This window comes from Anabrus simplex, chromosome 3 (genome assembly GCF_040414725.1).
Source record: "Anabrus simplex isolate iqAnaSimp1 chromosome 3, ASM4041472v1, whole genome shotgun sequence".
Lineage (NCBI taxonomy): Eukaryota > Metazoa > Arthropoda > Insecta > Orthoptera > Tettigoniidae > Anabrus > Anabrus simplex.
In genome coordinates this window covers 222,598,067-222,624,829 of record NC_090267.1, presented here as the reverse complement: position 1 = coordinate 222,624,829, position 26,763 = coordinate 222,598,067, and the positions used below count along the sequence as shown (strand labels likewise).

General features: G+C 37.4%; 1 protein-coding gene across 1 annotated transcript in view; it reads left to right on the top strand.

The window, feature by feature from the left end:
- The window catches only part of htt (huntingtin), a 900,697-nt gene that overhangs the window by 667,303 nt on the left and 206,631 nt on the right, over positions 1-26,763 (top strand). The window contains exon 32 of the mRNA XM_067142878.2: positions 6,322-6,575. Coding sequence (XP_066998979.2) covers positions 6,322-6,575 — 254 coding nt within the window. The remainder of the gene's footprint in view (positions 1-6,321; positions 6,576-26,763) is intronic.

The window sequence follows — 26,763 nt, the reverse complement described above, 5'->3', positions numbered from 1 at the left end:
AGTTCTCAGTTGTTTTGTTGAGTCTTGGCAGTGATTCTGTAAGTCTCAGTGTTTATGACTTCTCAGTTGTTGGCTTGAGTATTGACAGTGTGTCTTGACTAATTCGCAGTGATTCTGTAATAATCTCAGTGTATCTACGTTTGACAGAGTGACAGAGTGTGTCAGCTAATTTTATCAGTTAGATTTGCTTTTGGCTGGTAAGAAAGCGATTAGACACTTGTAGGCACTTTAGAAAGCCTTGTATTATTTACTTGGGAGAATAGCATTCCAGAAAATGAACACTTTAACAGACTTTTACTGTAAATGCAGGGTGAGTAGGCAAGAGCTACACTTTCAACTTAAATGAACTCACATTACTAGTTGAGAGGAACTGGTCCATGTTTTCAGCATATTTACATAAAAACATTTCTAACCAGCGGGTAGTTTCACATGTGTTATCAGCATAAAATTTTCTCCACAACATAAACTGTATTCTAGCTTGCTTCTACCATTCTATGAACTGTTTTGGCAAGCGAGATATTTACGGGCAGAAACTACTAAAGACAGATAGGGAGGAGTATGACTTTCTTCAATGAGGGCCGCAGTGGTCAACCTGGAGCAAACAGTTATGTCCCGTGGGGTTAATGTTCTGTAAGCTGGCAAGGTAAACAAAGCTGAGAGAGGCGAGCAGACCAACAGGTGATTTCCAGGTAGATAGCGAGGCGACGTCCAGCTTCACAACAGTAGTCTGCAGTGGCATCTTCTAACTTTCATTGGAGTGAGAGAAATGCGAGTGTTTTATGCTAATATAAACGTGTGTCACGGCATGGCAAGAATGTGTCAAATTTGCGTGTATAAAAATTTGGAATACCACATCAGCTTGAAGATGGAATTCTAATTTCCACCATGACCGGAGCCGGAGGGTGAGCCAATCTGCCTCCACCATCACAGGTATGAGCATCATTAAATAATGTAAATAAATATGTAGGACTGTGCTTAATCGATGATCAATGTAGTTTAAAGGATTAGGTAGGATTGTAAATAATTCACGGTTGATATTTGTAACTATTAGAATAATAATAATAATAATAATAATTATGTTAATGTTGCACTTTCAGTTAGGATTATTTGTGCATTTTGTTAAGTAGATGTTTGTTTGCGTGTATTTATGATTTATTTCTGTAGTATGTCACTGTGACAGTTAGGCAGCTATGATATTTGATCTACGAGTGTTATGCCAGTTTATTATTATTATTCATCATGTTATTTAGATCGTGGGTTTTTGAGTCATATTTTGTTGGAGTTTTGATGTTGTAGACGCCGTCGCGATGTTTTCAATGTTTATTTTTGCTATTTTTGTGCTTTCAGTTTGTTTTATGTTAGGGAATCATCCTTCAGATGACCGGTTTTGATTGTACTGATCCCGTGTATTTTTGCGACGATTTTTGGGTAGACGCGAGTATTTTTATTTCTGTGTAGTTTGCGGTTACGCATGTTTCAACATCTGTGTTTTGAGAGGCAATCTCGTCATTTTTTTTTTATTATATTAGAAACAGTGAGCGCCATTGATGAGTCAGCTCTGAGATTTTGTGATATGTTAAGCAAAGAATGACCGAGAGATCGAGCTAGATGATTAATATCCCTGATGATCTACGTTGATGATGGAAATATGATATTTGGACCATGTCTTGAATTGTCGTAAGAAGCCATAATGTGCACGACAGATATTTTTGCCCGCCGGATACGAGCGAGGCTGTATTGTGAGATTAATGAATAATAATGACGTCGAGAATTAATGAGTAAATAGAGTTGTGGAATGAAGAATTTAACCACGAGTGTTAAATGTGTTACGACATGGGTTATGATACTACAGGCAGGAGCCTGTATTTGTTTAAATAATTCCAGGGAAAGTAGATGCTCGGCAAATAATGCTAGCCAGTGTACAATGTGAACAGAGCGACGAGTCAATGTGTTTTGAATAATTATGTAGAGTCACGGATGACGTGAAATAACAGTAATTTGTCCATCAAGGTTGGATAGTATCATGTCCAGACATTTATCGTCTGAGGTGAGAGATTGCCGTCAAATTCGCAATATTTATATTTTGCTACTCGCAGCGGGGTATATTTCTTCAGGAGACTCCGATTCATTTTTGCGCATTTCCATCCTTATTATTTTCCAGTAGGCCGCGATGGTGGGATCTAGTTTTGCTTATTTGTCTCTCTTTCTGTTTGTACCTTTTACCGTGTATTTGTAGGACGTAAGCGTATGTGAATTATTTATATTTGTTGTGATGTAAATAGATAGGTGTAGATAGGCTAGTTTTGATTTCTGTGTTTTCTTTATCGGAGCGGTGTTTCTCCGTTAATTAATGTAATGTTGTAAATAAGATTTCAGATGTTAGGTTTATGGATCGTCGATTATGTCACAGTCGAAATAGTAGTGGTATGCTCATACCAGGCATTTAAGTAATTACCAAACTTTCCTTTAAAATCCACTACATTTTTATTTAGAAATGAAGCGATCTTTAAATAAACCAATTGTATAAAACTGCCGCAATGAATGGTAAATAGGGTGGCATCTGCCTCCATCTAGTGGTGGTACCACAAATCTATGAATTGATAATGAAATGCAGTTAGCGGCAAAGTCAATAGAAATTTTAATGTACAAGGATCGCTATCATTCGATAATGTTAACATCGGGCACTTGGCCTAATTTTTGGTTTATTCTTAAGAAGTCCAGTCTATCACAGACATGCAAATGAAGTTTAAAATTTAGATGAGTGGTTGGATACACTCAGAGTGACGTTTTGATAATTAATTTTGTTTAACCATGAGGTGTTTGAATAAGACAATGGTTATGTCGGAAATGAAGTGTGAGGTTCATGGCTGTTCTGTTTTCTTCGAATTATTTCCTTAAGTGATACACTTGCTTAGTGCAGTCCATGATTATTTAAATTTGGGTATTTTACCAAATGACCTACATGTGATAAACGTTTGATAACTCCTATAAGTCAGTGGTTTGATGGCATAACAAATTTAACTTACTTTATTGTGAGTCAACTATTTTAAATTTATTTTGAGAGATAGTTTCTCCGTAATGTAATTCTGTATTTCAAGAAAGTGGTCTTTCTGACCAGAGTTTTAAACTGAGTCATTTTATTAACTTAAAGACAGTGTCAAGATAGTCTGGTATATTTTAATTAAGGTGTTTGACCTTCAGTCAGTTTATTTAGGCAGATTATGATTGTTTTTTGTAAGGCAGATCCTCAATCTTAATGTTATTAGTCTCATTTATTTCATTTTGTTTACATTTTCACTAGTTCAGTTTACGTTCATTTTTAGCATTTTGCTTTTTATTGAATAAATCAGTCTTTTATTTAAATTTTAATTCAGTCTTGGGTACCGTCATTTTAGTTAGTTTACCCCCCTCTTTTCATTTCCTCACTCCTTAATCAGCGGGTGGCCTCTCCGGGGATAACGGACGGGCATGACTGAGAAAGAAGAGTCTACATGCAGCGGTGAGTATGATTTACATGTCATTTATTACAGGAGCAGCCGGCGCACAGAAGAAAGAAGAGATCACCGCAGTTGTTGCCTTAAAGGGCACAATATATGTAAATCAGGTGCCTGATTTTATTTCAAGGGTAAGGTAATGGCTGATGATGCCTATATACAAGGTGAAACATGTATCATTTTAGTTAACATGTCAGTGTAAATCAACAAAGACAAGACTTATTGTGTTGATTTGGTGGTCAAATTAATAAATTAACTTATTGTTATTATTCCAATCAAATATCATCAATACGGATCAAAAATGATATTTATCACATGTAATAAGACACTCCAATTCCGTGAGAAAATTTCTGCACCCATTATATAATTTCTCAGTTATGATTCAACTCCTATTACAATATCTGGTAAGTATATATCTATTAAATAACTTAATTCTATTCCTTTCCTTACGATACTTGTACAGTTCAACACTAAATTTTTTACATCATCTCTACTTGATTTCCAGATCCCTATACCCTTATCACTGCTCCCTTGACCACCACGTTTCCCTGAATGTTCCTCCCTATAATCCTTCTAAACAAATCTCCTAACTTATACGTACCACTGCAGTTTAAGTAAAGACCATCTGAGCGCATATCCCTATCTCCTAGCCACTCATTAGGATCTAGAAATCTCACTCCCAGTGTCCCACATACCCATTCCATAGTCTCATCTAAATCCCCAATCAACTTCCAGTCAATATCCCCCTACACAGTATTCCACTGATAGCAATCTCTGCTTCCTTAAATTTCACCCGTGCTGCATTTACCAGATCCCACACATCCCCAACTATGTTGGTACCTATACCTGCTTGCCTTACGTTGTCGTACCAATGTGAAACACTACCATCTTCTCCTTTCCCTCCTCCTTCTCTTCTACTTTCCTCAATATCTGCCTCAACCTAATTCCTTGATAACACTCTACCCTGGTCCCCTTTCCTCCACACACTTTCCCCACAAGTCTTAACTATGGAATCCCCCATGACCAGAACTTCAACCCTGCCCAACTCATTTGATTCCCTTCGTTCCTGGTCAGCCTTATCTTTCCTGACAACTGCAGAAGCTACTTCCTCCTCCCTTTTTTCTCTCCCATGACCCTTTTTGACCTGTCTTTTTTATCTTCTACTCTACATTTCCCTTTCCTACCTTTTCCCTTCCTCCTACTTCCACACTTCTCAGCAACAGTTCCCTGTTCCTCATCTTCCCTGTGTTGTTCTACCAGCAGTGACTCGCACCAATTTCTGACAGACACTTGTCCTGAATTCTGATCCTGAATAGAACCTTAAAATATTAGACCACCTTTCTTTTACAATTCCTGCCTTACCTTAGCATCCCTCTTTTACACCTATTGTATCCTGTACATTGTTTGAGGGAGACCTACCTTCCTTCTTGTCTTCTGAGAGAATGCTAATTATCTCTCTCAATCTCTCCAACTTCTCTTTCCTACTCCTCAATGCCTGGCCACACCCATAGTTCTTACACTTGCACTCCTTAGCCATCCTTTATGGAAAAATGAAAATAAAATAAAAAGTAACTTATTCTATGAAAAAAAAATTAAAAGTAAAGAAATTTTGTCTAGGATAGTATACAAAGATCACACGACAGTGAGGAAATGAATGTACTGCTACACTACAATACTACTTTGTTGTACTATATTTTTATCCTACAACACCCTAAACTGGCTTTAATTACAGAATACTGAAAGGAATACCCAAGAAATGCAGTTAATCCTATCCTAATTACTACAACAGAATTCTAGTAAGAGGGTTTCTAGAGATACTTCTACTATACTATACAAATATTTTACAATAATAGAATAAGCACGCTAATTTCTAATAATATACTGCGATACACTACAATAATTTTTAAACTACGTTAAGACGTATCCTAATTTCTATATGTTATTACCAAGCACAAACACAAATGAAAATTACAAGTTTAAATTTCACAAGAACTACTCAGAGATTATCAACAAAGCTAAATGCATATACAGATAATTATTAGTGCTGTTTTATCCTACTATGCTCTAATAGATACACGCGAATAATACATACACAAAGATACACATGAATATAGCAGGCAATATACTATCTAATATACCGTATCTACACTACAATTCTCAACTGAAATGTGATTATATGATTTTTACAGCTGGTGGATTACTGATATTTACCCTATTACGTGGGATGGAGAATAAAAGTGTCCTTAAATGCTGAAAAATTAGAGGTTGTCTATAATAACTTCTCAAAAGAAAAAAATCTTGCTGTCAAAACTACACCAGGGACTTGAAATGCAATATTATTGGGATATAGGAATTTGATTAACTTATTAACTTTTGCTCGATGAATAAACAGAGGTGCAAAATACAAAGTATACCAAAGACTTCAAAGATCACAGAAAGCAATTTTATGCAAACTAGATGGCAAACAAAAACTGTGCTTTGACAAAAGACATAAACTAAAAACAATGTCCATTGGAACTGTATGCAAGGATATAGCTCAGGGTTGGAACTATCTCATTTTGCCACAAATCACTGAGCAGACCTTAAGAACACCTTGAATTTTATGCATGTTTTATATGGTATGTTGGGATTCAGCTGACTATAATGAACATGAAAAGATGACTGTCACAAAAAAATTTACTTTTATAATAAAAAAAGGCTGGGAGTCATCTTTGCAAGTAAATATAGTGTATGAATATAACTCATGCTATGACTGATGGGTATGCAGAACATGTATATAATGTGTTTATACACATGCTCACAGTATGTATGATGTGTATTTTTGCAGCCCAGTATGGTCGTGCGATTACTTCGGTGTTTGGAAGGTGTTCATCCTTCACAGAGTGGTGTTCTGCTGATGCTGCTTGTGCCACGTTTTGTTGCTCATCCTCAGTTGGCTCCAGCACGACTTGCTGCTGCACTAGCATGTCGACGTGCTGAGATGCTCCTCACCTTAAGTCATGATGAAGTTGCTTCCCAGTTGAGTAAAGAAGACCTGCAAGCTCTGATGACATCTCTTCAGACAGCACACCTGACAAAGAAGTTTGTAAATTGTTTTGAATCTCTCTCTTACTACATTTAACACTTTCAGTACCTCTTCCTCAGCAGGACATTTGAATGCCTGGACTAGCACTTTTCATGCGCGACCCTCTTAACATGCAGCACCTAATAAAAATGACCATTACTCCTGAACTATAAATGTTAGAAACATGTTACTCTGTGCTTATGTGTAATATCTGGTGTCACAGGTTCCAGGATGGAGAGGAAGACCACACTTTTTGCAGTACCATATTGTTTCAGTTCTAATTTTGTTTTTGATGCACACTTCACACTTTCTTCAGGGAATGCTCTAATGTTTTACAGGGGAAAATTTTACAAGAACATGCCACCGTCTTTTTCCGTCAAGCCAGAAAATTGGGTCCTTGGTTGTGCTCGTTTTGGGGGTGGGGATTTAGAGGTGTTCAAGTTTAATGAAAATGCTTCAGATGGAACTGGAGATACTGACTCAATTATTTGTGTATCTTGTATCAAGTAACTGCAGTGCATGAACAACAAAAATGAGAGGGATTTGTTTCTAATGTTTTTTTGATGCAGTCTAAATGCATTGAAGAGGGCACATAGACAAATGAAAAATAATTTTTTGGACCATTTAACTGTTTTCCTTATGAATGGAAAAACTTATGTACCAGATGGTAACATAACACACATTAAAAAACAACAAGATAATAAGCAAGCAAGGGAAAAGTAAACAAAATACACAAACAAAGATGACCAATAAGAATAGATGGACAATAGGAGGTTTGGAAGATGCTGGACGGTCCTGTTAAGAACATAATTAAGCAGTTCTTAAGCAGTTCTTACATTCTTGAATAAGATTATTGGGTTCCATAAAATATCATTTATTAAATAAACTCTTAGGCTCATTTAGATAATGACCGTAACCTTCAAAAATGATTTTAGAAAACACATAGCTTAACCATATAAACAGAAATTTACACAGTACTCATTGATACTCGCAAAATTATTTGAAGATATCATTTACTGTACATTGTTAACCTGAAATTGTCGCCTTTCTCACAAATACAGTGGCCGTTGCTGTCTAGGACTATAAAACAATTAATATTACATTAAGATACTACATTGATAAACAGTTGAGAGTAACCAAATTGACAGCCATGCTTTCAGACACAGGAGGGTTGGTAGCCCTGACCTCAGAACACAAGTAATGTGCTGTACACCAAATGAATGCTGACAGGTTTTTTCATTCTCTACATGCAATTTTTTGTACATAAGAAAAATATCACACGAGAACATGTTTACTTACGTCTGAATAACTTTATCGTTACTATGAAACATCCTGTTCTCGTCAATCTCTCTTTTTATACACTACTGTGCTAACTTTTTTCCTCTCAAGAAAAACAATCGCTCCTCTCAAACAATCTACAAAGAATATATACATGTTTCACACCAGAGACCTAATGGTGGTGTTTCTTGACAGCATATTGGAAGTCTTTGTGTCTGTATGTCCGTTGCTATGTTAAGCAGAATAAGCATAGGGACGTTATACGTCCAGGGATACGAAACATTAATATACTAATATAATACCTTCGACTCATCGTAAAACTTCAAAGTATGAATATTGAAGGTTGTATCATAATTAGGTTATCTGTCCTATGTCAGTTATCCCCACTAAAACCTTCAATACCCATCCTGGACCGTCCCTTCTATTCTGGTATCTTTGTCTTCAGCTCTCCCATCCTCCAAGGCAGGCATCGGTGCATGTTGATCTTCTCGGAGCCCCCCAGAGAGTCCCCCCCCCCTCCTGTAGGGGTCAAGATAATACCTTCTCTTTGAGAAACTTCATTGCCATTTCAGTCTTCTTTTTTCTTTTTCTTGGGAGATTCACCTGTTGTATCTTCTGAGCTTTTCTCACCATCCTTCTAGCTTTTTTTCTTATTTTCAGCTGTTTTACTATCTGATTGATCATTCTCTTCAGGTGCCTTCTTGGCCCTTGCTTCTTTTTCAGCCTTTCTCTTACCATCCTTTTTTGATGAAGTCTCTTAGCCTCTTTTCTAAGAAATCTATCTTCACGATAACGCACATATCGCCGTGTGACCTTCAGCGACAATGGATGGTTAGATCTCTCTCTTGTTCATCATACCATGACAAGTAGGTACGATAAAAATCATAATAATACACCCCCTTCCGGGCATATTCAGCACCTATGTTTTCAGTTCTGGCTTTAGATTTGGATTTGGTTTTCTTCTCTTCTTCTTACCCGGTTTTCTTTTCAGCTTTTTCGTCTCCTCCACTTTCTCCTTACTCACCATCAACAGAACCTACTGAATCAAGAATCATAAAGTTGACAAGATTGAGCTCCTTTTCATCACCCTTTCCACCACTCCCTTCATCGTCACTCTTGGATTTGTCAGCCAAGAGAGCCTTGAATTTGATGTGATCTAAGGAACACAGATGATGTTCATAAAACATTGGTGTATTGAATCTTTGTTTACACACCTGGCAATATGGATTCAAGAATTTCACCATATTCTCATGGTCCTCAGAAGTCATGTGTGTTGATTTGGGCTGCTTGTAATTGAGCTTACAAATGGCACAGAACTTCGTTCTATCAGACAGTGTATGCTGGAACTCTTCAGTTTCCTCTAGAATATGTTGTTTTTGACATTGACTCATACACATTCGCTGCAAGATCTGCTTATGTAATAATGATTGTTTCCTCATGACACTTACATATTTAAATGAATAGAGGTGCATTTTGTACTCCTGTACTATGTCACATTGTGTTAAACAATGAGGGCAATACAGATCATACACAGATTTCTTTTGCTGACCTCCTTCAGTTGTAGAATGAGCATTAGAATCTTGATCTTTTGCATTGTTAGCCTCTAAATTGGTTTTCTCTTCACCTTTCTTCTTCTTGACTTTGTTTTCCAAGGGCTGCATATCACTTACTACTTTATCTACATCTAATTCTATGCTGTTGCTTTTGTCATTAATTTTGGAAATATCTTCTTTTAGATCTTTGACCCAGGAATTAATTCGGCCTTTTATTTCTTGAGACTGGGCCTCGATTTTCTTTTCTAGTTTTTCAGATTGTGTCTTGATTAAAGTAGTTAATTGTGCAAGCATAATGTCTAGGCGGTCATTGGTTTCCTTCTCCGATATGACTTCAAAGTCAAAACTACCTGGGTCCTCCTCGTTTTCTATCAAATCCTGGTGCAGCCTCTCTTGTAATTCCCCCTTGCTTCCAGCCATCGGTAACTCTCGGGATACCAAGGCCTTCCATAAAATCACCACCGTCATTTGATCAGTCTTCATCGTTGAGTTTCGAAAGTCGTGTCGCGGTCACCAATTTTTCGTTCTCTATATGCGATTTTTTTTTTTTTTACATAAGAAAAATATCACACAAGAACACATTTACTTACATCTAAACAAATTTATTGTCACTACAAAACTTATCCTGTTCTCGTCAATCTCTCTTTTTATACACTACTGTGCTAACTTATTTTCCTCTTAAAAAAAAAAAAAATGCTCCTTTCAAACAATCTACAAAGAATATATACATGTTTTACACCAGAAACCTAATGGTGTTGTTTCTTGACACCATATTGGAAGTCTGTGTCTGGACGTCCATTGTTATTTTAAGCAGGATAAGCGTAGGGACATTATACGTCCAGGGATACAAAACATTAATATACTAACATAATACCTTCGACTCATCGTAAAACTTCAAAATACGATTATTGAAGGTTTTATCATAATTAGGATATCTGTCTTACGACAGTTTAAAGGCGATATCAAAGGAATTTGCAATTTTAGAAACAAGATTAAAAAGAGTAGCTAATTAGAAAACACAAGTGATCTAACAAACACCAATGGGATTCTAAGGACAAATAAAAGACCTATTTCGGAATTGGTTCCCTTATTGCAGTCAGCTAGCTCCATTCTACCAAGACAGGCAACAAGAAAATTAAGATAACCATAGGTAATTTTACAAGTAATATGTTAGGTTGCCTGCCCCTAAAACAGAGCGTAATAGCACTGAGTGGTGCTTTATCATTGAAGTATATCATCAGAGATACGAGACTGCCCCACCAAATTCCTGCAACTAAGAGGTGAGGTTAAGACAGAATAAAACTTACATTATCCTCTAACTTCGGCCAGAACTCCCCCCTTGTAGCAAGAGCTCGGAACAGACTCATCCACCTACTCAGAGGATCAAGATGAGAATAGGCGAACTAGCTTTGAGTCTTAGAATATGAAGTCAACCCTCCAGTTTGCATATGGCACTCTTCCAAAACAGAGGAAGCAAACAACCAATCACATGCAGGATTTGACCGAAGCAGCCTATGCACATTCTTGCCACGAGGGTGGAATGTTCTCACACCCCCTGACATTTGCCAGACCCCAGAATTCTTTCAGGCATCATTCCCACTTTCTATGATCTTCTCCAGAATGCCAGAACCAAGATTTGTTTCTGGTGCCAGTGAGATGTGAGAACTGAGTCAGTCCTTCCAGAGAGTGCCCAAACAGTTTCTCTTTTCATCTTGCTGTGTAACACAAAGACTCTGTTTTCTTTATAATAATATAATATAATATAATATAATATAATATAATATAATATAATATAATATAATATAATATAATATAATATAATATAATATAATATAATATAATATAATATAATATAATATAATATAATATAATAATTATTATTACGAGGTACTGTGGAAAAATCTTCAAAAGACACTTATGAAGGGTCCGCACTCTACAAGTGAGTGGGATTCTTACCCATTAAAAACCACACACCCTTTTCCCACGATGTGTATCATCACCCTGGAACCGTTCTTGCATTACTCCGGGGTGATATGCTTACTTTGTCTCTCAGACTTCTTCTTTCTTCATTTCTCCTTTACGGGTGTTTCATAAGCTTCCAAATCCTTCACGAAGGACATCCTCCACATACACTGCCACGCGATCCCAGGATCCTGGTTTCGTAGCATTGCAGAAGTAATATTATCTGCTGTCAGTTCTCCCAGTTCAGTTTCCACACGTCTTCTCTGTATCATCCAGTGGTCGCACGCAAAGAAGGTGTGAAATACGTCATCGATGTCATCACAATAAATGCATGCTGCATCACTCACTCTGCCAACTCTATGCAGGAATTTCCAAAAATATCCATCTCCAGTTAGAAGCTTCGTGAGGTAATAGTTGACTTCACCATGAACCCTTTCAACCCAGATATCCAAGCAGGGTATCAGTCGCTTGGTCCATTTACCCCGAGGGTCACTTTCCCATCTGAGTTGCCATTGCCTCATCCGTTGACTAAAAGCATGCTTCTTTGCGCATTTCTTTCCCAGCTCTCCTTGGGTATGCAAAATTTCTTGTCGCTCCAATGCAAGTAGATCTATTGGGTCTATTGCTGCCATTGTGAAAATTGCAGATTCGGAAACCGTGCAGTATGCACATGCAATATGTAAAGCTGCTCTCCGTTTTATGGCAGCTATCCTTCTCCGATACCAAGCAAATCTCAAGGATTCAGCCCAGATTTCAGAGCTATACAGGAGCACTCACTGAACCGTTGACACGAGGAAGCATCGTTTACTGGATTTCGGACCTTTAATATTTCCCATCAGTCTACTGAGTGCAGTCATGTATTTTACTGCCTTGTCTGTCGCTCTCTGAATATGATTCCAGAATGTGAGCTTGGAGTCAAGTGTCACTCCTAGATATTTTGTGCTCGTAGACTTTTCAATCACTAACTCTTCAACAGTCATTGGCACAAGAGTCTTGATCCTTTTCCTCGTCAGAAGAACTACCTCCATTTTGTGTTAGTGTTAGCCTGTGACTCATCATCTATTCTTTTATGTGCTGCATCACCTGGTTCAGTTTGATTTAAGCCATCTCAACATTATGAGCCACTATCAAGGCGGCCAAATCATCAACGTAGCCCACTGGCTTCGTGTCCTCTGGCATCTCCAAACGTAACAAGCCATCATACATTATGTTCCAAAGATCTGGGCCAAGGATCGATCCCTGCGTTGCACCAGCCATCAGTCGTTTTGTTCTTTGTCCATCTTCTGTATCATACAGCAGAGTGCAGTCCTTGAAGTAGTCCCTCATAATGCGCATAACATATTGTGGTAGCTTGATAGTTTCTTCAAGAGCTTCCAACATGTTGGTCCAACTTGCCGAATTGAAAGCATTCTTCACATTCAGGGTCACAAGAAGTGTCAATTTACGGGAATGATGATTGCTCGTTTGTACTCTTTCTGCTGTATTCACCACCTCCCACACTGCATCCAACGTCAAGTGCCCTCTCCTAAATCCATGTTGGCGAACAGATAGATCCCCTGCTGGCTGAACTGCTGAGAGAATTCTGGGCTGCAGAAGTTTCTCCAGGCCTTTTCCAGCTGTGTCCAACATACATAAAGGTCTATAATCACTAAGTTTTCCTTTGCTGATCAAAACCAATCGGGCCATTTTCCATCGGGGACTAAAAACACCCACTTGCAGGCAGTGATTGTACATATTCAGCAACAGTTAGGGACAGAGTTCTGATATTATCTTTAGCACTTCTGCAGGTATACTATCTGGTCCTGAAGTCGTCTTGTTTCTAAGAGAGCTAATAGCTCTATTCAGCTCTTCTTTTGTGAAGAGGGGATATCATCCAGTTCTTTTTCATAGTCACAGTCAATCCTCTCTGGATGATCGAGGAATAGTGTATCCGCATTTTCTTTAATGGTTTGCGGATCCATACTCGGGGTTGAAAATGTCCCGAGTTTCTTCACTACAATCTTGTAACCTAGTCCCCATGGATCATCTTCTACTTCTTTAGCCAGTGCCCATCATTCATCGGCTTTACTCTTTCTAATTGCGCTAGCGAGTTCTTTCTTCGCTGATTTGTACTCCGCTGTGACTGAGGTATTCTCTGGACTGCCTCTCATCCTCTGAGCCCTGCGTCGAAGTCGCAGGCAGTTCCTTCTCAGTTCAGCAATCTCGTCGGTCCACCAGTATGCTGGGCGCTTGCTATTTTGTGGTCTCCTTGTGGAAATTGAGACATTGCATGTTTTCTGAATTAGCTGCATGGTGAGTTCAACACATACAGTACACCAGCTGCTTCTTTCCCTCTATGGCCAAAACATTTTTCTGTTATATTCTCCATTCCATTCCGTATTACATCAAAAAACTTTTCCTTGTCGATACCGGCAATGTTCCACCATAGTAAAAATAATAATACTAATGATGATGATGATGATGATCTGCAGACCAAACTGGAAAAATACTCCAGGATGCAGGCTTGCAAAGAAATTGATAAAAAGGACCAAACAAGAAGCATACTGAAGAACTGGTGAAACTCAGCAGAGAAAATATAAGATGGGTAGTAGGACTGTTGACAGGACACTGCCATCTGAAAAAACACCTACATAGAATTGGAATAATAAGAGACAATATATGTAAAAAATGCAATGAAGCAGAGGAATCAGCTGAACACATGGTATTTGAATGCAAAGGGCTGGGTAGAATCAGACTCTCCACTCTAGGAATACCAGGTGAAGAGAGAAGAAATCCAAGAAGACCCAATAAGAACAACCTGCAGCTTTGTGAAGGGAGCAGGTATATCTAGGTGGGAATGAAGGAAAAACATGGTAGCAAAAGATCTTAGAGGTCGATGCTAATTAGGAACTAATATTTAGAGGCCCCATGAAGAAAAGAAGAAGAATAATCTGAAGACCAAAGATTCTACCTTTTACACACGCAACATCAAATATAATTTTATATGCATATTATAAACTGGTACTCATTGCAAGACACTTTGGGAGTGGCGACCCCATCGTAGTAACAGCCTATATCTGCTTCATTCATTACATCCCTGACCCGGTCAGTGACTGGAAAACAGGTTGTAGGTTTTCATTTTCACTCATTGCAAGATACTGATCTGCAATATGCACTCCATGCATGTGTGGGTTATAATTAACAATACATTCAGTCTTCATTGCATGTTTTCCAAATCCACCTCTTGATACTTCTGCCATTTCTGCTGAATCAACATTATTTTCACTTCCAGTTCCTGCCAGGCTGAAATCAGTATTGAAATAATTGTTATAACTCTTTTGTCCATCCATGGCAGAAGAACCTTTCCATCTGTAATGAGGTAATTTCTCCCCTTGTCAGAGTTTCCTGTCATTTCCTGACTTCCTTAGGGACCCCCCCCATTTTGACTTATTGTCCCACAAATGGTAGTGTTGCGCTCACATAACTCTTTAGCCAACCCTAAACTGTTACAGAAATTGTCCACATACTGCGTGTATTCAAATAGTGTGTCTATGGGTAAAATTCCACATCCATCATAAATTTTGAGAATGCAAATATATCCTGAACTAGGCTAACACCATCCTGACTAAAATGCCATACTTAGTAAGTTTTCCAGGATTGTACAATAGAAATTTCAGACGCCCTCGCCAAGCAACCATTCTCTGATCCAATGCAATTTTTTGCCTGGAGTGTATACATCTGAACGTTTATTGTTCATTCTTTCCAAAATAGGTCTAATTTTATACAGCCTATCTGTACTATCAGCATAATGACTGCTGTCACTGAAGTGAAGAAATGAAAGAATATGAGGGAAGTGTGTTCGGAACATTGTATTAGAAAATATCAAAGTTTGATAAACAGGGTCTTTGGTGCAGTAAATTTTTATAGCAGACTTTTGGACTATTCCTGGGGTGAACATCAACCTTAAAAACATTTTTCAACTCAGAGACCTTAATTGGTTTCTAGGATTGCATGATCAAATTCTTGTGAAAGGCCGGCGTACTGCACTTATCACTTGACTTGTGTATAGATTTGTCTGTTCACACATGCTAATAATATTCGTCATTCATGAAAATACTCACATAATTCATAATTTCCTGCTCATTTTCTATTTGAATGTTTAGACCTGAATTCCCTATAAATGGTGGAACGGGTGGATACTAATTAGGATGTTATGTATCAGGTATGTCATTTTCTTTGAGAAGCCTATTAGATTCAGGAATCTGAATTTCCTCATCACTTTCACTATCTGAGTCTATTTCAGGAATAAGTTCATCCCCAGAATCATCATTGTGAACAATATCTAACAGTCGGTCTTATGTAAGGAACTTTATTTTATAAGCCATGGATACAAATTATATTACACTCGGTGAGAACGACACGCACTGTATTGCAATCTCATGTACATAAGTAGAAGTCTGTTATAGCGAGAATTCATAACAGCGAAAAATTTACTCGCTATAGTGGATTGTCGTTATACCCGATTTTTGTATGAAACTTTACAAAAAACAATATAAATATAAGTCACCACCTTATCAATACCTTATCAAGTCGGAAAAAAACCCATACACATTAAAATCGGTATGAAACGCAGTTAGTATGTTCAAAACTTGTGTTTCTGCGGATGATATCCACACTATGTATCACTTGTTTGTTATTTTTCGTGAAAGCCTGTGTTTAATTTCATCCTGAAAAAAATTATAGTACTGTATTTCTCCGAATCCAAGACGAACCCCACTTTTTCCTTCAAAAAAATTAAATCAGGCTTAAAAAGTGCTTTGTAAAATCGTATGAAGCCTTTGTTGTACAGTACACATTTTTAGACACCGAACATTGGCTTTCGTTATGCCTTTTTTTTTTTCCGGCTGTACAATTATTCTTTATTTCTGCGGGTTTAATGACCAGTAACTTAAAATGGGCATCATAATACCGAAGAGAACCCGTTGAAAATTTGCCGGCAATACCTACTACATGCGTCTCTACAATACGAAGATCCATCAGGAAATTATTCTTGCTGTCTATAAAACTGTTACTTTTACTCAACGTCAGATATAACCGGCTACTGCTACACGCACGTCTTGCTTGCCGGGTTTGGCCAACTTCAGCGGCAGGCGATGTACAGTATAGGCCTAATCGCGGTCGTTGAAGGTCAATGAACGAGTTTATTGCGCAACGGTATGGCCATTCTGCTCTTGAGATTTTCGTGCACATGCCTCACAATTTCATCTTTGACTTCTTTAAAGCACCCTTGCTGTGGACCACTGAATGCATTTTTTGTACAGTACGCATTTTTCAGCTATCTTTGTCTTCACGCTAACGTTAAATATTGGCTTTAGTTAGGCCATTGTTGTATTTTCTTGCGGCTGCACAATTATTCTGCATTTCCGAGTGTTAACTTAAAATTGGCATCATAATATCGACGAGAACCCATTGATAATTTTCTGGCAATACCTGTTGGACGTATCTTTACAGTATGGCTATCCATCACAAAACTGTTCCTGCTATCTATAAAAATTTTACTAAGCATCAGGTACGGTAGACGCATTATAACTCTGCCACTGAGTACCCGTGGCCTTTCTGAGAATTCAAAGGCTCGCATGTTTTGATGCCATACTGCAGATTGGAGAAACTATTTTGTAGAGGCTAATAGAACGTCATTATCTCTTCACTATTTCCCAAGATCCAGTGACGTTACACACAGGCACTGTACAACTGGTTGTCGTGGCTAGCGATTTTTAATAAAGAGGTGGTCGTTTATTGTCAACGAGTTGTGTGTGTGCACGTGCGGGGGTGAAAAGATGCGGCGTGGTTACCGCAGTAGTTGTCAGTGGCATTGTTTTGTTACTGTTAGGCCGCGAATGCAAGGCAACCCTTGATATTTTGCATAAGATTCTGAGAAAAAAACGTCATCTTGGATTCGGAGAAATACGGTATCACTCCAGAGGCTTCTGTGGCAAACATTTCAGTTTTCTTCTTTAAATGGCGTCACCTAACCTAACTGTAAATGTATCATGGAAACATATTTGAAACGCATGTAGAGAAATGATAACTTCCTCACTAAAAATTTACATGTGAATAGACTTTCCGAAATGTAACCAGACGCGAGAAAATATGAACTATCTTCTGAAATCAGTGATGTACTCTGCCATGTCTTGAGGTGTATCACATTCTTACTTACTTTCAGTGTACGGTATAACATTAAATTTAAGCGATCATTTACTTCAGCCTTTATTTTTAATGAGTTGACAACTGTTATCGGCCATGTTATTTACGCATTTATTACGAAAATGTGTTATCCTCATTCATTTCAAATTTTCTTTAGAGAACAGCAATCGACGGGTATTACTAACCGACTCCAATATCGCCTTTGAATGTCTACTAGAGAGCACGCAAATGCACATAGTGAGAAAACTATACCGTACCGAAGATGATTGATCGCATTTTGTGGCAAACATTCTAGTTTTCTTCTAATACGTATGATGAAAACACGCTCAAGCGCCAGTAGAAAAATTATAATCTTCTCGCTATAAATTTACACGATAATAGCCTTTCCGAATTTAACCAGACGCGAGAAAATATAAACTAACCTCTGAAATCAATTATGCACTCTGCCATATCTCGAGGTGTGTCCCATTCTTACTTAATTGCATTATTTTGCATTAAAATCAAGTGATCCTTTAGTCAGCCTGTATTTTTAATGAGTTAACAACTGTTATCAGACATGTTATTTACGCATTTATTACGAAATATGTCCTCTTTAATTTTGAATTTTCATTACAGAACAGCAGTTAACGGGTATTACTAATCGACTCAGACATCGCCTTCGAACGTCGACGAGAGAACTCGCTAGTGGAAATAGCGAGGAACGATACAAAAGGTAATCGATCGTACACAACATAATTGCTGTGCTGCTTAAATAGCGACATCGGAAAAAATCGCACAAGCTTAATCACTCGTAATAACGGATGCGTCAGTGATATGGCTCTCGCTGTAACCGAAGGATAATACACAGTTTAATATAGGAATTTTGAAGGGACCACAAACAATTCCCATTATAACAGGGTTCTCGTTATATGCAGTACTCGCTATGGCGGACTTCTACTGTACTTGACACTCCATGAAGGGCTGAGTTGTTCGCACTAAAACAACAGAGGTAACTGAGATAAACAAGAGCCCACGCAATGCAAGGGTGATCTCGTTCATGAAACAAGGTCAGCCAACTTCCTGTTACAACCAATAATGCTGACAAAAATGTAAAAATTCATAAATGCCGAATGTAAACAGTGTTGCTCCGCGCACAACCTTAAATGGCTTATACTGTCCACAGCCTGCAACATAGGAGGAAGCTTAAATATCATTTGCCATCTACAGTCCTCAATGAGTTAAACTGAGATGTGTGAGTGATTTCTGTTTTACATGTAACAAGCTTTAACAGCTTCATTTCAAGTAATACTAATGCCGTATTGACTATAATGAAGTAGTAAATATTTAAGATAAACTGAAATATTATAACCAAGTGGTCCACCTATTCATTACAATATATAATTTGTTATACTTAGTACATGTTTCGTCCCCTAAGGGACATCATCAGCTATAATAAATTAACATTAATATATCAGAATACAAAATAGATGTTATTAAAATTGGAAAGACACATTAAAATATGGATGTATGGTATGGCATTTAAAATAATGTACCCGATGCATTTACTGGACGTATTACAAAATGGCGCCTACGGAAGATAGAGGCCAGCCAAGGCAAAGAAATGTGTAGTAGGATATCGATACTTATATATGTCAGAAGGCCATGACTAACTTAAACCTACCACTATGAAGGCGGTGTACAATGGTGTAGAATCAATAGAATTGTTTTAAAAAAATAAGAAGGGTCAATCGGATTATTACAAAAACTGACTTAAAAAATTGACCTCGTAAGGATAAGACTTCCTGAACATCGCTCTAAAAAATAAGCAAGATTTGCGGTATCTAACGTGAATTTTAAGCTCTGAGGTCGGTAATATTGAAGAAAACGAAGAGATAAACGTTGAAATACAATAAAGAAGAAATAAAATCCAGAAATTTCGAAAAGGTCGTCAAAATACTTAGACGCAAAATCGTTCGGAAACAAGAAGTTGATTGAGTCGCGAGAGCTTGAAATTGAGCTATATTAAGTGGAAATAATAGCAACGATAGCCTAAATAAAGAGGCAATCATTCAAAAAAATACATATATACTTCGCAGAACCATGATGAATTCACATTTTCCAGTATCGATGGATATTGTCTACTGTGTTCCTGAACAGATAATGGCTTGCTAAATCGGCATAGACCAACCTGGAGGGAGATGTCATCCTGGCAGTTAAAACCACCCGACCCGTGTGGAGGAGGTCACTCTACCCGAGATACCAGTGATGGAGAACCTGCCCAGTTCTCAATCCAAGGCCTGTGACCAGACCGAAGAGTAACTAAGGCCCGAGATATTGAATGGCGAGCTAAGTAATAGTATTAAGTAGTATAATTTCTTATGTAGAGTATTACCAGTATATGCAATAGATCTGAATAGCCTAAACGTGAGATAATTAAGTGTGCAGTGAATACAAGAAAGTGCAGTGTGAAATATTTAAGACGATATCTCGTGACAGATTGGTAACGTATTTACTATATCATCTTATCCAAGGAAGTAAGAATACGATTAAAAAGTGTGACGTAGTGTAACATATGTTTCATAGAATCCCGGTTAGTTAGAAAGATCCATGAATGATGTAATACCAGTCAAACCCAGTTTACGTCACAGAGAGACGCATGTTTGAATTGGTTAAGTTAAATTACCATACTCTTTGCTGTGTTATTATATTGAAAAAAAAATAGATACTAAATTTGGGGTTATATGTTAAATTGTATGACAAAATGCGTTTTGAGGAACGAATTCTGCGCTATTGGAGTGATACGTATCGTTGTGTTAAATTAATATTGGAGGTTAAACGCGATAATTATAGATGTTAAATGAATTAAATATGGGTTGAAACGAAGGTTACTAATGAAATAATGAAGTATATATGATACTTTAAATGTATTATTGCGCAGATTAACAGGAAGTAAAACGTATATATATATAATGTGCGATATAGGAGCACAAGTAAAGCGACTACGGAATATAAGTATGCCCCAGGGAGGTACTATAGGAAGGTATGGACAATAAAATTACGCATATTTTAATGAAGTGTGAAAGTGGTTTGACTATTATAACAACCGGTGATGGGTATACGAATGCATGACTGTGTCGTATTCTGAATGAATGTTAATGGCGTGGAGGATCAAGCTAGGATGTAACTAGTATGGTAATGAAGTGTTGAAATATATTAATGTAGGCACTTGCACATCCATATGTGAAAAAAATGCTTATTGGCTACGTGCATATTGAACTGGAATACGTTACATAAGAAATTATATAGCTAGAGTAGGGAAATTATTTGAGATTTACGTAGGATATCATCGATGCTTTGTTAATCTGAAATATTATTAGAGCGAATATTTAGCTAGGAGCCATACTTAAGTGGCAATTGGACTGAGAAGCTTAGTGCGTCATTCAATATTTCATTTTCTTCACTGTAGTCTGCACCAACGAACTCAGATAATTTTCAATGTAACTTAGGTCACTGATATTAGTATTCAGAACACTTTTATTCATATTCAGTTCATTTCCACGATAATTTGAACAATGTAATGATTGTATTTTTGATGAGGGTGTATAATTAACACCGTGAGTGATGAAATAATTTACTGATATACCGAATTTTGACTGTGATCAGAAGACTATGATATACTGTATACTTAAATGACCAGATGTAAATTTTAATAGGAAGATGAAACAAAGCAACAATTCATTTCAGGAATACGCGACCCAGAATGTTAAGATATGAAAACTTAGTTTAGGAATAAGCCAGCGCTGACTTAGAATATTTGATTTAGGAATTAGAATATTTATTTATTAGGTTGACAATTGGAAGATCATGAGCTATATTTGACATTAACCATTTCTTTCACAAGTCTTGATAATTTAATAAATGTGTTTCTTGATTGATTTTTTATAGAATGGAATGAGTTTTCATTTGTAATGGTAGTCTGTAGTTATACTTAGTGAGTAAGGTTCTCGTTATGCAGATGTGTTTGTCGAAAGGTTGACTGAAGTTTGCGTACGCGAAATCCACTACTGAGCGTTGAATTACGTAATGCTGGACCGCATATGGTGTCATTATTTTCTCTTTGAACGCACGTTAAACCAAAACATAGAAAAATTTACCATTTTTCTGGAGGCATGAATACCCTGAGATATGTAACTGACTAGTTGGGAAAAATACTGTGGTCACCCTGACCCGTAGGGTGCAGTATTTAATTGCCGCTCCAACGTGGGGCGATTAAACAGAAAGATACCGGAGAAAGGAACGTATCAGTCACCAAAAATAAGCCAGTTATCTAATTGTCACTCAACCTGGCACAAGAAGAGAGAGACACTGCGGGAACAATTATTTAATTGAGAGTTAGACCCGAGAAAATAGCCCGATAACTTATTGCTGAACCAACATGGGGGTCTGAAGAGAAAGGTAGTAGTTGATAAAGAGATAGATGGAGAAAGGCACCGAAGACTGCAATGTAATGGACATCCAAAAATAAGCCAGTTATTTTTGACACTCGGTGCTGAGGTCAAAAGAGAATGATATCGCGAAACGTTGAGGGAAGCAAAAGATCTCAACATGCGGTTGGTGAAGAAGATACTTGGAGATTTGTCAAGAAAATAGGCTCGGATGAGAAGCTAATAATTAAATATTGAGAAAATGATATTTAAGTAGGAATATTTTTCAGAAGTAGATTGTTAGATGGAGTGATAGGAGGACATTTTATCCTTTTTATTGAAATGATTTTAGATCTTCACATTTCATTCTTTATTTTAAAATATGATTGAATTTATTCTTGATATTTGGATTAATAGTTAGTATGTAAGTGAATGATGAATAGCACATGGTGGATAATTATTTTTCTTTTTGGGAAACTATTTCTGAAATGAATTCAAAGGAAAGTGATCTGATTTCGTTGGGAAGTTGCTCATACTTCATCTGGTAGGATGATGTCGCTCTTCAGGAAGGTCTATATTTTAAATAATTTGAGAAACTAAGTGAATATTTAGTATATAAGACTTGATTGCTAGCTTTAAGAGTTTCTTAGTATAAGAAATTGAAGAATATTTCACATATTTATTGATACTGTGTGATATTAGAGAACTTTAAAAAAATTAGAGTTGGCTAGGAAATTAGAAAATCACTCAAAATATTACTGAAATTGACGAGATAATGACAACTCAGGGAAGAGTGCAAACCAGAAGGGAACAAGAAGAAGAAATGAAAAGAGCACAGGAAAGGCAGGAAGGAATACCGTTATGGTTTCAAGAATATATGAAGAAACAGGAGGAAGAAAGACAGAAGGAGAAGAAAGAACGTGAAGAGAAAGAAAAGAAACAATAAGAAGAGAAGGATAGGAGACGGGCAGAGAGAAAAAAAGAACAACAAGAATTCTTAAAGGAGTTCCGTAGAGAACAAGAAGAGAAACTGGAGGAGTGGCAACAAAAACAACGTGAAGAAAGAAGAAAGGAGCAGGAAGAGTGGCAACAAAAGCAACGTGAAGAGAGGAGAGAGGAACAGCAAGAATTATTGCAAGAGCTGAATAGAAAGCAAGAGGATAAACTGAAAGAATTGACAGAAGAACTCAGAAGGAAACAGGAGGAAATAAAGGAAGACAACACAAGAACTCGGTTGGAAATACAGAATAGGCTAACCGAAATGACTCGGAGTATGGTAAATAAAAACAAGCAGATACACGAAGAAATGGACAAAATTAAAGGACAGGTTACAGAAAGCCAGGAAATCATCAAGAAGTTGAAGGATGAGGAGATTAGCAAACTGACCAACAATCTCCGAGAACTAAAAGTCAGTAATAAGAAGAAATGGGACGAATTGAGGGAAATAACAAGCGGCATGGAAGGATTGAAGGTCAGACATCACAAATTGAAGGAGAAATTCGATCAGGCTGCTGGCACGGTGGCCGGTAAAATTAATGAATTAAAAGAGAGGATCGAGAGCGATAAGAATGAAACGGACCAGAAGATGGAGAAGACGGAAGAGGAATTAAGGCAGATTAGGAAGGAGATGCAAGAAATTAGGATAGAAAAACAGACAACGTAATCCGTTATTTCAAATTATAGCGAAAGGCAAAAAGCGATAGAAATTCAGATTAATGAGAGGGAAACCACACCGTCAAGAACACTGGATCCAAGTAGGCAGAGCATAGACTTAGTAAATGGAAGCAGTCAGAATGAAAGTCCAACCATAATAAACGTCATAAAAACTTACGACGATCGCCCAAAGCATTTTGACAACACGTCAAAAATATCACCTAAGCAATTTCTCAGAGATATTGAGGAACATTTTTGCGAAGGTAGAATTCAAGAGGATAAGAAGCTGCGCGTGATAGAAAAACATCTAGACGGAAACCCGAACATCTGTTTCCAAGCTTTTAAATATTCGTTCCACAGCTATGAGGAATTTAAGGCAGCGTTCCTAAGAAAATTTTGGAGTCCAGAAATTCAACAACAACTAAGAATCGAACTTTACGCAAGAAAGTTGTCGTCAACGGGTCAAACCCGATACAGCGACTATTTTTCTTTTCAGTTTCATAGGTTTCAGGACTTAGACTCAGCACCAAGCGAGCTAGAGGCCATAAAAACTATTCAAAGACAATTCCCACCGGAGGTGCAGAGGTTATTAGCAGCCTCAGATGTTGAAACCGCAGTCGATATGGAGAGGAAGCTAAGGCAGATCGATATGACATCCTCATATCCATTGAATAGAAATGTACGGAATACGGCCCAAGAAGAAGCAATAAACATCATTAATCCCGAGGAAACGAACCATAGGGAAAATCACAAGTCAAAGAATAGACCAGAGGACCATGACGAACAAAGAGAGAAGGGCAGAAAGAGATGTTGCCAATGCAGTGGAAATTCTAATGCGGAATATGGACAGAATAGTAGTAGACATAATCCACATTATACGAATAATCCAAGATTTCGAGGCAGTAGGAACCAACAGCATTTTAGAAACAGAACATGGTTTAATAATCAAAAAGGACAAAATAATTATTGTAGGAACGAAGAAAACCGAAGGTATATACAACAACTACGAGAGGAAAGACGAAATAAGAACAGATGGGAAGAAGCAATAAAAGACAAAGATATAAATGGAGACATTGAGGGAGCGGACAGCCTCAAATTGCAGTCATATAAACGAAGGAAAGCAGAAGAGGGGAGACTCAATCCAAATACTCATGAATTTGTAGAAAATTCGGAGCCACCTGAAAGAAAAAAAAACAAAAAAGAATGCCGATTTCCAACTGAGAAGTGAAGAGATATCATATAGCGAAAGAAGTATTAGATTCGACAAAATTCGTAGTTGGATAATTGCGCAAGTAGACCACTGGGATATTCGACCTGGTGATCTGCTTGACGAAAATGATCGAGGCAAAGAAAGAACAAAATTTAGTTTACCCGTAATTGTAGTAACAGTGGCCGACATAAAGTTGCATTGCTTGGTGGATTCTGGAGCAAGTATTAGTGTAATGGCATCAACGTTTTTCCAAGAGCTTACTAAAAGAATCTACATACCTACAATCCCTGTATTAGGAATTAAAATAAGAGGAATAATCCCAGAAAAATCTGCTGACTGCAAGCTGCAAGCATATGTTACAGTCATGATAGGAAAGCACAAATTTGAACATCCATTTATGATTATGAAGAGGATAAAATATAATATCTTCTTTGGTATAGATTTCACGTTAACGACTCGAATGACCATTGATATGGAAAAACGAGAAGTCCGGTTCCCAGTAACAGAAAGTGGTGGAACGCAATCTATAGAAACCATACAACTTAACAAGATTACGGACGAAAGGGAACACTTGAAGATTATGGTGGAGAAAATTGATCCTGAAATCATGGAAGGCCGAGATCAAAATAAAGACATATATGAACAAGAGATAGATTTAGAACTGATTAAAAAGGCACCAGTAACGAACGCACCAGCCAAAATATGCGCTAAGTTCAATCATTTATATGAAGGACCGTACAGAATTGAGCAAGCTTATGGAAATAACGCGTATCTTATTGTAAGCATGAACGGGAAATACAAAAACGTTCACAATGCAAGTAACATGAAGCTATATTTCCCAGAAAACAGAGCTGGAGTAACCATAATATAAGACCCACGGAAGTACGAATCAAGTCCAGAATAAATATATTGGTGAATCAGCTGATATGCAAAGAGATAGGCTTGGAGAAGCTAAACAACATCAGTTATAATAACAGAATAATCGATAAGATTCCATAGAGAAATAAAATCCATTAATCGATCAAAGAACCATGGAGAAATAGCAGAAATGCATCGTCACATTTGTCGATCATAGTTCAAGAGAATAAATATATCGCAAGCAATATATTTAATCTGTGCTGGGGGAATAAAATGTACCCGATGCATTTACTGGACGTATTACAAAATGGCGCCTACGGAAGATAGAGGCCAGCCAAGGCAAAGAAATGTGTAGTAGGATATCGATACTTATATATGTCAGAAGGCCATGACTAACTTAAACCTACCACTATGAAGGCGGTGTACAATGGTGTAGAATCGATTTGTTTTAACAAAATAAGAAGGGTCAATCGGATTATTACAAAAACCGACTTAAAAAATTGACCTCGTAAGGATAAGACTTCCTGAACATCGCTCTAAAAAATAAGCAAGATTTGCAGTATCTAACGTGAATTTTAAGCTCAGAGGTCGGTAATATTGAAGAAAACGAAGAGATAAACGTTGAAATACAATAAAGAAGAAATAAAATCCAGAAATTTCGAAAAGGTCGTCAAAATACTTAGACGCAAAATCGTTCGGAAACAAGAAGTTGATTGAGTCGCGAGAGCTTGAAATTGAGCTATATTAAGTGGAAATAATAGCAACGATAGCCTAAATAAAGAGGCAATCATTCAAAAAAATATGTATATACTTCGCAGAACCATGATGAATTCACATTTTCCAGTATCGATGGATATTGTCTACTGTGTTCCTGAACAGATAATGGCTTGCTAAATCGGCATAGACCAACCTGGAGGAAGATGTCATCCTGGCAGTTAAAACCACCCGACCCGTGTGGAGGAGGTCACTCTACCCGAGATACCAGTGATGGAGAACCTGCCCAGTTCTCAATCCAAGGCCTGTGACCAGACCGAAGAGCAACTAAGGCCCAAGATATTGAATGGCGAGCTAAGTAATAGTATTAAGTAGTATAATTTCTTATGTA